The following is a 13841-nucleotide window of genomic DNA, read 5'->3' on the forward strand; positions in this document are numbered from 1 at the left end:
GAAAATTTCTGTGACCTTGGTTTGGACAAATATGTGTTGGATGTAACAAGCAAGGTATAATCCATAAAAAACATAGTGATAAATTGGACTTCAGGGCTGGGGATATAGCTCACTTGGTAGAGTGGTTGCCTCGCATGCACAAGGCCCTGGGTTCAATCCCTAGCAACACACACACACACACACACACACACACACACACACACATACACACACACCAAAAAAATTGAACTTTGTTGAAATCTTGAATTTTTATCACTCAAAAGACACAGTAAAGGGAATGAAAATAACCCATGGACAGGGAGAAAATATTTTACATCACTTATCTGACAAGTAACATGTTCACAATATATAAAGATATTAAAAGCTTGGGGCTGGGGATGTGGCTCAAGCGGTAGCGTGCTCGCCTGCCATGCGTGTGGCCCGGGTTCCATCCTCAGCACCACATACAAAGAAAGATGTTGTGTCCACCGAAAACTAAAAAATAAATATTAAGATTCTCTTTCTCTCTCTCTTTCTCTCTCTCTCTTTTTAAAAAAGATATTAAAAGCTTTTAAATAATAATAAAAAAATTAAAAAAACTTTATAAAAGGGACAACTAACAGACATTTCTCTGAAAAATATATAACAGAAAAGATGTTCAACATTATTACTCACTAGAGAAATGCAAATTAAATCAAAATAAAATATCACTATACACTTATTAGAAGATCAAAATAATAATAAAAGAGTGATCACATGAAATATTGCTGAATCAATAAACTTAAAATAATTATTCTAAGTAAAATAAGAACCAAACAGGAGGTTAATAACTATATGGCTTAATTTGCATAAAATTATTGCAAATGAAAAGTAACCTCTAGTGAAAAATAACATGGAAGTGTAGGAGGAAGGGGTTGCCAAGGAACAAGAGGAAACATTTAAATCTGATGGTTATATTCCCCATGCAGATAGTGGTGATGATGTAGTTACTGTATGTATTTGTCAGCATTTATCCAATTGTACCCTTTAAATATATAGAGTTTATTGTGTGTCTATTATGCCTCAATAATGTAATTAGAAAATAAGAAAGAAATGGAAAAAAAAATATAGGAGCTCAGCTGGTCAGTTCTTCTCAGCAAGCACAACTTTAAAACTCTGGTTTTACAAAGAATTTTGAGAAATGGGTGGAATGCATGGGCAGAGATATTACTCCGAATCTCTCTACAGGAAAGAATGTGGCCCTGGAAATGCATCCCTTTTGACAGTGGAGGCTGGAAGAGAAACAGTGGGGAACTTATACCTTGAGTAGATGAGGTTGTTCAGCATGATCACTAACTACTATTTAATTCATCCTCACAGGAAATCAGTCATTATACTGGGAAATACAATGAGATAGGAAGAAATAGGGTGTAGAGGAGAATTTGTTAGGGCTGCCTCTCAGGCCCATATCCATAAACTTAGTGTCCTAAGAGTCTGAAGGAAGTTTATCAATTATTGAATTGAAGGTAGAATTGTCAGTTGTCTATGCATTTTGCTAGAATAAATTATCCTCTCATAAAACAGTCTCATTGACCTAGTTGTTTTGATGCTAATGATATCCTCAAAGGATAGGTGTGTGTGTGTGTGTGTGTGTGTGTGTATTTGCATAAACTTCAATGAAAGGGGTAACATCTATCAGCTGTTGTACAGGGAATGAAAATTGTTCTAAGAAACTTAGAAAATAGTTTTTTTTTTTTTTACATTTTTTTTATTGGTTGTTCACAACATTACAAAGCTCTTGACATATTATATTTCATACATTAGATTGACATGGGTTATGAACTCCCAATTTTACCCCAAATGCAGATTGCAGAATCACGTCAGTTACACATCCACAATTTTACATAATGCCATATTAGTGATTGTTGTATTCTGCTACCTTTCCTATCCCCTACTATCCCCCCTCCCCTCCCCTCCCATCTTCTCTCTCTACCCCATCTACTGTAATTCATTTCTCTCTTTGTTTATTTTCCCATTCCCCTCACAACCTCTTATATGTAATTTTGTTTAGCAATGAGTGTCTCCCTTCATTACCATGCAATTTCCCTTTTCTCTCCCTTTCCCTCCCATCTCAAGTCTCTGTTTAATGTTAAAGAGGGGGTCAAATGATCACCATGCCCCTTAGTCATGGTGAACACTAACTCTGGGGTAGGCCACATCTCTTCCTAAATACTTTAATCAGAACGTATATAACATCCTTATTCCTCAAGTTGTAGATGAAGGGATTCAGCATGGGGATGACTGTGCTGTGGAAACACAGAGGCCACCTTCTTCTGGACCATGCTGCTGCTGCATGCTGGCTTGAAATACATAAATATGATGGACCTATAGAAGACCCCTATAGCTGTCAGATGAAAGCCAAGAGTATTAAAGGCTTTGGACCTGCCCTCAACTGAAGGTATTCAAAGAATATTGGTGAATTTGAGGGAATAAGAGATGGTGATGGGTGCAGTTGGTGTGAACACATTGAATCAACCTGAGTATCAGCAGGAGCTCATTGAGGTGGGTGCTAGAGTGGGACAGCTAGCTGTAGGAGGGGAATTATGTCACAGAAATAGTGATGGATGTCATTGTTCCTACAGAAGGAAAGTCTGATCATGGAGGAAGTGTGGGCCATAGCTCTAAAACCTGCCATGATACAGACTCCTGTCACCAGCATACTGCATATCTTTTGGGACATGGTGACACTGTAGAGCAGTAGATTACAGACAGCTGCATATCTCTCATATGCCATGACTGCAGGAATATAGCACTCATCAATAGCAAATGTGCAATAGAAAAGGAGCTGTGTCATGTATCCAGAATGGGAGATAACATTTTGTTCCCATATAAAGTTTCCCCAAAATTTGAGGAATAGAAGATTCCTAAGAATGACAAATTACATAGAAAAAAGTACATGGAAGTTTGGAGCTTACAGGGTCATACCCAGGTTTCCCATTACAGTGACCCCTAGAAACAGGAGGAAGAGGGGCAGCTGGAGCTCTGGTTGGTCTGTTGTTAATCCCTGAAGGACAAATTTAGTCATGGTTTTTTGAAGGGAAAGTGAGGAACGAGAGACAGGTAAGCAAGAAATGAAAGAGACCAGGCAGAGATAAACATGAGAGTTTATTTGTCAGAGCTGACAAATAAAAGCCATCTCTCTATAGTGGAGAGAGGCAAAACAGGCTTGGGTTCTGGGACTTTTATGGGGCAGGCTTAGGAATCAGATCCCGGCAGGTCCTAATGCTGGCAGTTAGGTGTTGTTAAAATGGCAGCTGTCACTTAAGATGACCATCATAATGCTAAGCAAGAACCTTACAGTTTTAAAATTGCATCTGGTCATTTCCTCCAGGAAATAGGATGTGAACCTAAGAAAAGGGAAAAGTCACAGAAAGTAAGAAAGCTCCATTGCCAGGGTGGGAAATTGTTTTATTTCTTGTGTGACAGAAGAAAAGAAAGCCTGATTATCAAATGAATACAGTTTAATAATTGTCAGCTTTAAGCTGGAGAATTATTTTTTTCATGTAAGCTTTGAGTTTCTTTTAGTAAAAGATCATTATATGGTATACAGAAATAGAGAAAAAGTACAATATAATCTTAATTGGGATATATCTGACCAGGTCAAGGTTGCCTCCCCTACCTCTTTTTTTTTTTAACTTTCAGAGAGCATACTGATGTCTGGAACAAAAAGGCAAGTTGGAGCTGGAGCTAGAACTTCATCTGACCTTTCAGTGGCTACTGACTGTTGGGATCCTCCATGCTTTTAACACCAAGGTTAAATCCATTGTTAAGAAAGGAATTTCAGGGCTAGTAATAAGCCTGCATGTGCACTGGGTGATTGTTTACTATAGAATAAACAAGAACTTGGGAAACAATGCATATCTTAAGGTCAGGGTTCAAGGTCATACAAGGAAGCACAGCAACCTTGATGCTCCAAGTTAAGAAGGTTTTTCAAATTGATTCTGAAGTTCCCTCTACCCAAGTTCCTGAAAATCACTAATCTTTTGTCTTCATAGTTTTATTTTTGCTAAAATGTCATATAATTGGAGTTAAGCAATATACTTTTCCTCTACTTAGCATTTTCACTGAGAAATATGCTTTTACATTTCCTGCAGGTCTTTCTGTAGTTTGGTAGCTCATTTTTAAAAATAATCAATGAATAATATGCCATTGTATAGATTTACTGCATTGTTTATTCATCCATCTGTTAAAGCACCTTGGTTGCCTTCAACTATTTTTAATAATGAAATGCAATACACCTGCAATTTTTTGTGCCTTGCACAAAAGTATAACTTGCATAAGTTTTTCTTCCTCCAAAAAGTAAAATAAAAAATTTAATTTTATACATTGAAAATGCTAAAAGTCTGTGTATACTACAACTGCAGATGCAAATACCATTTACTGTCCTTCTTGTTATCAGAATTTCATCTCTGATAGTATTCCCCAAACCTTGTGTTCCTTGGAGAATATTCTATTCATACATCTCCTTGGAGGACAAAGACCTACAATCAATAAAAGGGGATGATCAGGATATGAAATGGAAAGGGATCTCATTCTCTCTCATCTAGTGTCATTAAATCCTAGAGGTGTAAGAGACCTGGAAGATCCTCTATCCTAATATACACTTTCATAAAAAAGTAAAAGTAAATTGACTTTCCCAAAGATACACAGTGAATTAGCAACATAGCTGTGGCATGAAGCAAGTTTTAGAGATGGTCACCTGGGGCTCTATTTCTTCTTCATTTCTAATAGTTTCTATGGGGTTTTTCAATGCTCATAACCCACATTCTAAACAAGATCAGCAAGGCACTAGGTGGGGCACGTTTTCCATAAAGCCAACTATGTGAATTCATCTCACATCATAAGAGAGCAAACATAACCCACGTAGGAACATTCAAGTAAGTGCTCATATAGGAAAGGCCTCACTTCCTTAAAGCTTTTGCTGTAAAATAGAATTAATTATGGATAATTGCAAATTTATTTTCCAATAAAACTATCTCAAATATATGTGGATATTAACTCACCCAATGCAACTGAAGTTGGAGGAAACAAGTTTTCTCTTGCCTGTGATGTGCAATGGGTGGAACCATAGAAAGATGTGTCTTCTCTTTCTCCTAATTTCATCAGTGTCCTAAGTTGTACCCACAATATAGAAATAGATAGGTGGAGCACAGGAGAATTTTAGGGCAATGAAACAACTTTGTATGATAATGTAATGGTAGATACATGCCATTTGTATTCTTGTCAAATAAAACTTCTTTTACTTTTTCTTTAAACCATGTCCTTATTACTGGATTGGCACTGGAGACAAAGACTGCATTTTGTTAACAACTGGACTTTACTAACCTTCAATAGTTATCATTGAGAATCTTTACATGGTGAGTTTTATAAAGAACTTTTTTATATGAACATCTATTTTGACTCAACTAAAAACTTTCTTGTAAAATTACATTTTATATTCTTATATTCTTGGAAATCTCTGTATATTTGATGTTATTTGGTACATGTAGTTTGCTGAAACCCTCTCCTTCTTTTTGTTTTGGAGACTACAAAGATTGCAACAGGTCAGATGATCAAAAGAATTCACAAGAATCCCATGAGCATTCTCATGGAAGGCTTTCTATACAGCCAAGGAGAAAGGGCAAGCAGGTGTCAGAAGCCCAGATAGAGTAACAGAGTACAGATTTATTGAAGGTGAAGGTAGCACTCTATTAGGTAGAATGGAGTGGGTCGAGCAAGAAAGAAAGGCTCAGGCCCCAATGTGTGAAAATGAGGCTTTTATATCCTGAGCTGTATGGCCTTCTCTTCCCTATATGGATCTGATTGAAGACCTCACCTCAGTGGCTCCTATTGGTTATTTTATGATACCTGACTAGAATATTTTCCAATATCTCCCACCCCTGTTGGTTATTAGAAAACCTAATCAGATTATTGTCCACTTTATCCTCATTGGTCATTTTAAAGTTTGAACCTGTGGCAGGAATTGTAGTGGTGATAAGTCTCAGTGGCAGAAGTAACAGCTTCTTTTTAATACCCTGTATCTGCCATCTTGGTGTTTCTGAACGCCTAGCTAACACTTGGTTGTAAAGTAAAACAATGTTCTCAAAAAGCATCTGAAGAAATCTACCTGTGCCATGGGCACACAACCTATTCTATATATATAACCTATTCTCTATGTAATCCCCCTGCTTGTAGGACAGCCATTGTATTCCAGCACAGTGCCACTGCTGGGAGCACCTGAGTAGTAAATTGTGTAAAATCTTTCCATTGAGTATTCCATTTTATTTTCCTGGGATCAGAAAACAGTATGCCTTATGTGTTTGTAGGCCTTAGGTTGAAAATGATCTCACTAAAGTGCTGAGGTTGCCTTTGAACTTGTGATTCTCCTGATTTATCTTCCTTCCTTAGCCTCCTGAGTCACTGGGATTACAGTGTGACACTATGCCTGGTCTCCAAATTGTTTTAACTTCTAAACTTCCGCACATTGAGAATAGAAGCTACTCCTGGAACAGCCAGGTGCTGATGAAAAAATTTTGTGTCTAATACTGGGATAAATCTGTGTATGTATATTTCCTAACTTGTTCCCACTTTATTTTTCTCATATAAAAGCTTTCTTGCCCTGAGGTTTCTGAAGATGAAGGTTTGGAAAAGAAATGTTTTCTCTATTTTCCTTCATACCAATTTGACTCCAAGGGTATTTGTAGAACAAGATGAGCAGTAGAGTCTAGTTCATCACCACTCCCTAATAACTCTTCCACTTGGTAATGTTGTGGAAATCCCATTGAGCAAGGGACCAAGCAACACTCAGAGGACTAGAAAACTCAGGTTTATTTATACCACCAGACCCAAATGATCTATGGCTCTGAAACTCTGGCCCCTGAGCTGAGGTTACACAGGGTTTTTGTAGGAAATTTGATATTCTTTCTTTTCTTTTTTTTTTGTTTTGTTTTTTGGTGCTGAGGATTGAACCCACAGTGTTGAGCCTGCAAGGCAAACACTCTCCCAACTGAGCTATATCTCCAGGCCCTTGACATTATTTCTTAACCATTAAAACATTGTTGGGTTTGAACTCTTGGCATATGTGACCAAGGATCATGAAAGGAAATTCTTTTGACAAACAGTTTACCAAAGAAGATCAAAGACAGGGAAACATCTGTAAGTGATATCTGGAAGTGGCCTTTATCACAGGCAGCAGTTTCTCAAGATAACTACAAGTGTATAGTCCTATGAGGTATAATTCAAACCTAGCATAGAAGTGTTACAATTTAAATGAGTGTTTAAAAAATACTCTTACACAGACCAGTAATTAAGTAACACACTTACAAAGACCAAAGCTATAAAGTAATATTTCCCTCTTCATTCCCCCCCCCTTTTGATGCCTGTTTATAGCATATAAAGCATCAACCTTTATAAGGCTGGATATTTAAAGTCTTTCTATTCTATTGCCTCATAGGTAGGTCCAGAAGCCAAGACCATCTATAGTTTTATTGCCTCTAGGTGTGACATAATAAACGGGCTGCAGACATTTTAAAATGCAAACAAATATCAGGCTTAAAAGTATCATAAAGAGGGGTCCTACCAGGGGCAAGAGCCAGGCTTCCCAACCCTAATAGTTTCCCTAAATTGACCAGAAGTTTTCTTGTCTCTCCTGCACTCCAGTTTTATTGGGGATTCTGGGAAAGTTTCCAGAGAATCCAGCCCAGATCCACCTCTTAACTTTTGACTGACAGCAGGATGACATCAGACTTTCAAGTACCCACTGTAATAGTAACTCTAAGTCACTTTGTCCTGTGTTGACCAATTCTAATTGGATTCTTAACTATACATTCTTACAGATTTTATGGTTAGAAGGAGCTATCCTTATCTCCCAGAGTTTGAGGATCTGCTCACAAAAATCTCCTGGGTTCTTCCCATTTATAATATCTTGGGCCTGCATTTCTTCTGCAGTTAACAGATTGCTGGGGAATATGACATATCCTGTGCACTTAGGCCAGGCAGGGATGCAGGTAAATTGTTTCTTAGAAAAGAAAGCATGTGAGGGTAAGCATAATGGGCCCATTTTACAGAATTATTCTCTTAATCTTGTATTCCCACTATCCTAGTCTGTCTGTCCCCTAACAGTAACACTAATATTTGTTAGGTGTATGGCCTTGAACACAATATTAACCTTTCTAAGTCTCACATTGTGTCATTAAGAAAATGATAGTTTGAGTTATATAGACTTACTTCACTGCCAATAAGAGATTCAGTTTATTTTTTTATAATTTTCTGGGTTTTGATAGCTTCGGGGTTAATAAACTAGGGAAGAAGTTCTAAAATATTTGTGTAAGGAGTAGGAACCTAGGAAAGAAATGCTACTCTTACTGAAAGCTTGGTCCTTGTCCCTGATGCCAATCCAATAGCCAGGATACAGTTTTGATAAAAAGGAAAAAGAAGTTGTATATTTTTGCTAGCAAAGGAGAAACACAGGGTGCATGTTGAAAGTGAAAGCAGTTTAGGTAATATATTTCCTTTAGAAATGTGTGAGGACTGTTATGGCAACAATACACTCACTTTTCTTAACTTTCTTAGTGGTTTATAATTTCCTTCTTGAAATTTGCAAACTTTTTGGTATATTTCTTTTTTCTTTTTATTTTTTAATATTTTTTGCTTGCCAATGTCCCTTTATTTTGCTTATTTATATGCAGAGCTGAGAGTCAAACCCAGTATCTCATAGATGCAAGGAAAGTACTCTACTACTGAGCAATAACTCTAGCCCCTTTTGCTATATTTCTTGAACAAATGTTTTTCAATAATATGTGTTGGTATTCAAATTGCATAATATTTGCTGTGCTTCAAGGTTTTCTTTTTCTTTTTCTTTTTCTTTTTTTTTTTTTTAGTAAGGGAGAAGTGACCCTCAGCATGAATTGAATATATGCTATCCTAGCACAAGCCAGCTCCTTCCACTATTTTCTTACCTTTGGAAATTGCAAATCAATTTTCCTATTTGTTCAGTCCAAAAACATTAGAGTAATCTCCCATTTTTCTCTTATTATCTACATCTTATGTATCAGTAAATCAGTAGATGTTGTCTCTCTCTCTCTCTCTCTCTCTCTCTCTCTCTCTCTCTCTCTCTCTCTCTCTCTCTTTGTGTTTGTGTGTGCCAGGGAACTACACCATTGAGCTTCCCAAAAGATTTTCCTAAATAAAAAACAAAAAAAACTTTTTAATTTTGAGACAGGGTCTCATGAAGTTGCTGAGCCTGGCTTATGAACTTGTGATCCTCCTGCCTTCACTTCTTTAGTTTTTGGGATTACAGGCATGCACCATTGCACCTGGCAGTAGATGTTAAGTGATGATCCTCAAGATACAGCTTTAATTCTTCTTCCTCTCATAGCCTTTTTTGTATTCATCTTTGTCCGTGTCATTTTTGTCTTTCAGCCGATGCATATAATAATCTCCTATTTGTCCTCCCTTCTTCCAGATATATCCTATTATGTTTCATTAGCTAAAGATAAGCCAGGATGTTCACTTTCTTCTCTATTTCTTATCATGGGATATTTAGATGACAGCAAGTGCATGGTAGCAGGAGTGAGAATGTGCGAAGAATTCACCAAGATAAAGAAAGCAATTAAAAGGGTTAAATTGAGGAAAATACTCTGCGCCCTCACAGTGGGAGCAGTAACAAAGACATCTGCCTGCTGACTCAGAGGGCATCTAGCCTTATAAGCACTTAAGTTCTTTGTTTGCCTTTGATGGACTTTTTGTTAGGGGTGTTTTATGCTAAGCAAGGGTGATTGACAGAGTCTTGGGTCTCACCCATAATGCTTATTGTGTATGTGTGTCAATGCTTGTTCCCAGGTTTTACATTAGATGCATGAGATACAATTAATATATATGATATCTTAAGTAGGGTATTCTTCCTTCTAGGTTACTCTAGGTCAACCTTGGTGGTCTCTGCACTTGTTCCTTAGGATGGTTAGGCAATCTTTTTGAAAAACAGAATCTCATTGTTTACACTAGGGGGAAGGTAGTCTCTCTGATAACAGCAAAGGGGCAGGATAAAAGGAAGGTTCACAAGCTCACATCAGCTCTGCTAAATGAGGTGGTATTGAACCTGAGACAATCTATTCTGCTTCATTTATTTTCTTGAGCAATTTATAAGCAACAGAAAAGTTGCAAGAATAGAAGAATGAGCATCACCTGTATTCACTCATTAATATTTTGCCATATTGATTGTATCATTCTCTCTCTCCATATGATAATTAATGAATAAAACGAACACATACACACGCATCTATATGTAATCCTAGTTGTATTATCACAGAATGAGGTCCGAGATGGTCCCCCAATGGAAAAAGAGGAACTCAGCTCAGCCCTGGCAGGTTCTCGACCTGAACCACAAAAATGAATTTCAGGATGCATCAAAAGAGGCACAAGAAGATATTTATTCAGGAAAGCAAAGAATAGTGCAGGGTGCACTCTAATGAAATAGGAGTATGAGTGCTTGGAGACATATTTTGAGGATCTCAGACTTTTTTCTTTTAAAAGAAACATTTTAAATGATGAGCATGACAAATTTAGCCTAGTGAGCTCCATTTCTTTGATCATAGAATCCATACCAGGCCATGGTTGACTTCTTAAAATCTTCAGGTTGATGCTATCTATTGAATATACAGCTCTTGGACTGTACCTATGTCATGGGTTTTTAACAATATCTCTCTTTCGTCTTCTTTAATCAGCCTAAAAATGCATTTTGTGAACTAACAAAGCATGTAGGCACTAATTAACTGGATTCATAGTATTCTAAAATTCATTAGATCTTTCAAGAAATCAGGTCTGGAGGTAAACAGGTCTGGGGGTGAAGGGGAGTGTGTTTAGGGAGGTTTTAGGTAAACCTAAACGGTTACAGTCCCTCTATCCTTCCAACATACTTTTATTTCTTCTGTCATTCCTCAGTATTGTTTGAAAGATGGTTATACATCATGACACTTTGTCCTTAAATACTTCAGCATATATTTTCTAAGAATGAAGACATTCTTTTTTTTTAAAGAGAGAGTGAGAGGAGAGAGAGAGAGAGAGAGAGAAAGAGAGAGAGAGAGAATTTCCAATATTTTTTTTTATTTTTTAGTTCTCGGCGGACACAACATCTATGTTGGTATGTGGTGCTTGTTTTATGATATTGGAATTTAAAAACAATAATAATTATGTCTTTTACAAATTAGCTCTCAGTTTGACTTCTTATTTTTTTCCTAAACATTAGATTCAGGTTAATATACCATACTAAGCTATGTTTTTGTACACTTAAACTTATACCAATGGGCAAGAGAGGCTAGGAAGGGTGAAAAAACAGTGGTTGTTTGGAGTAGGGGCAATAAAAAGAAGTGAAGTTACCCCAAAGTAAACCATTTAGACATTTTAATGTTTAAATGCACTAAGTTGATATTGCACTTGAACTTGAAAATCAGTTACTCTTAAAAACAAGCAAAAATAAAAGATAAGAGAAAATGTATGTTTAAAATTACCATTTAAAATATGTTATTTTCTACACAGATCTGGAGAGCATCCACCATTCAAAACTTTTTTTAAGGCTTCCTTGACATCCTTGTTCCTAAGACTGTAGATGAGGGGGTTAAGCATGGGAATCACTGTGGTATAGAACACAGAGGCCACCTTCTCCTGAGTTCTGTCACTAGTAATTGGTTTAAAATACATGAAGATGATGGAGCCGTAGAAGATCCCAACAGCTGCAAGATGAGAGCTGCAGGTACTGAAGGCTTTGGACCTTCCCTCAGCTGAGTGTATACGCAGGATGCTGGAAAGGATGAAGGCATAAGAGATAAAGATGGCTAGAGCACATGCAAATACATTAAATGCAACCAAAACCATCACTAAAAGCTCCTTGGTGTAGTCTCTTGAGCAAGATATACTCAGAAGAGGGAGGATGTCACAGAAGTAATGGGGGATGATGTTAGTTCCACAGAAGGAGCGGCTAGATATGTAGCTGGTATGAACCAAGGCCCCAAAGGCCCCCATCGAATACACACTGGTGACCAATAGCAGACAGACTCTGTGGGACATGGTGGCACTGTAGAGCAAGGGGTTACAGATGGCAACATAACGATCATATGCCATGGCGGTCAGCATGTAGGAGTCGTCAATACCAAAGAAGCAGAATACAAAGAGCTGCACCATGCACTCGGGAAAGAACGTGAAATTCTTCTCTGACACAAAGTTCACCAACATCTTGGGGATTATGACAGAGGAGTAGCAGAGATCTATGAAGGACAAGTTACTGAGAAAGTAATACATGGGGGTGTGAAGCTGAGAGCTGATCCTGATTAAAATAACCAAGCCCAAGTTTCCCAGCACTGAGACCACGTAGATCAATAGAAACAGAAGGAAGAGAGGGAGCTGGAGTCCCGGGATATCTGTTAGTCCCTCAAGGACAAACACAGTTGCTGAGGAATCGTTTCCTGTGCCCATTCTTCTCCCTATTGTTATAGGTAGAGTGGTACAAGGGGGCCGTTCTCACTGGACACACATTGTCATCTGGCAACATTTAGCAGTTTGAGAACTGAGGAATGACCTAATTTTCAACTTCCCCCAGATTTCATAATCTAAACCCAATAGGCTATAATCTACTTTTAATTTAATTCTTATTAAGATGGTTATGCTTCATTTAACTTCAGCTTTTATTACTCCCATATAATATTTACAAGAACTCATTAAATCTCTACAAATAGAGCTCTAGTTGTTCCTGTGAATGAAAAATAACTTCACAGAGCTGTTGTTCCATTTAGTTGGTTTTCTTTCTACAAAAATTTGTGTTCTTGGGCCTGGGGTTGTGGCTCAATGGTATTGTACTGGTCTGGCATGTGGGAGGCACTGGGTTCTATCCTCAGCACCACATAAAAAATTTAAAAAATAAATTAAACAAAGGTATTGTGTCCATATGTAAATAAACAATTTTGTTTTTAAATTGTGTTCTCTTCTGATATCTTAGAACTTGATGTCTTATTGATGCCCCTTGAGTTTCCCCTTTGACTTCAGCTTCTGTATCCAGCTCACTCAGTCCCCGCCGGACTCTAATCTCAAAGGGCTTTGCTCTCCTCCAAGCTTTCCACTTCTCCTTTGGGTTCCTGGTTTTGAATTTGCTGTTCCCTCTTCCTACTCATGTTATGATACAGATGTGAGAGGAGTGAAGCAGGCTGGGGATAAGGGATGAAGGCAGTGCTAGAAGAGCGCTGTTATCATGTACTCAGAGACTGTGGAGAAAGAGAGCAGTAGCCAAGCAAGGGCCTGCAGTGATGGAGATCTCTCATGGGCCAGGCGAAGGTGAAGAACATGGTGTTCACTTCATTGCATCTTCAAAACAACCCAAGGTAGAGACAGAGCTGTTGTCTCCACTTCACAGATGTACTGAGTGAGAAACAGATTAAGTAAGCACTTGTTCTATGTCACAAAGCTTGAAAGTAATCTTATTTCATGATTTTACAGATGAGTTTATGTAAAATTTCTGAAGTCACCTGGTAAGCACAAGAGCCAGGATTTGCATCTAGTTAGTCTTATTTAAAAACCAATGTGCTCGGTAAAATATTTTTTTTCCATCTGAACCTTAATACTTGGTAACTTCTGCACAACTCCAGTTATTATGTTACTCATTACTATTAGTTCTAAATTAATTTCTTTTAATTTTTTTCCCTGAAGTTAGAAAATACCAGGGTAGTTTTATATACTTTTGAAGCATTGATAGCATTTTGTCCTCATGTAAAAATTAGATTGTTTTGACCCTTCAATACCCTTAAGGTGGAAAAATCAGAAATGGAAGACATGTATGTGTGCACACACACATAGACACATGC

The 13841-nt window shown here is 37.6% G+C and overlaps 1 protein-coding gene across 1 annotated transcript; it reads right to left on the reverse strand.

Annotated features, from left to right (window-relative positions):
- Nucleotides 1–11514: 11514 nt before the first annotated feature.
- On the reverse strand, nt 11515–12462 carry LOC308641588 (olfactory receptor 8D1-like; the record flags this gene model as incomplete). The annotated part of the gene is made up of 1 exon (XM_081280260.1): nt 11515–12462. One exon carries the CDS (start codon nt 12460–12462, stop codon nt 11515–11517), a length of 948 nt encoding a protein of 315 aa, XP_081136386.1.
- Nucleotides 12463–13841: the final 1379 nt, after the last annotated feature.

This window comes from Spermophilus citellus (genome assembly GCF_964194105.1).
Source record: "Spermophilus citellus genome assembly, chromosome: 2".
Lineage (NCBI taxonomy): Eukaryota > Metazoa > Chordata > Mammalia > Rodentia > Sciuridae > Spermophilus > Spermophilus citellus.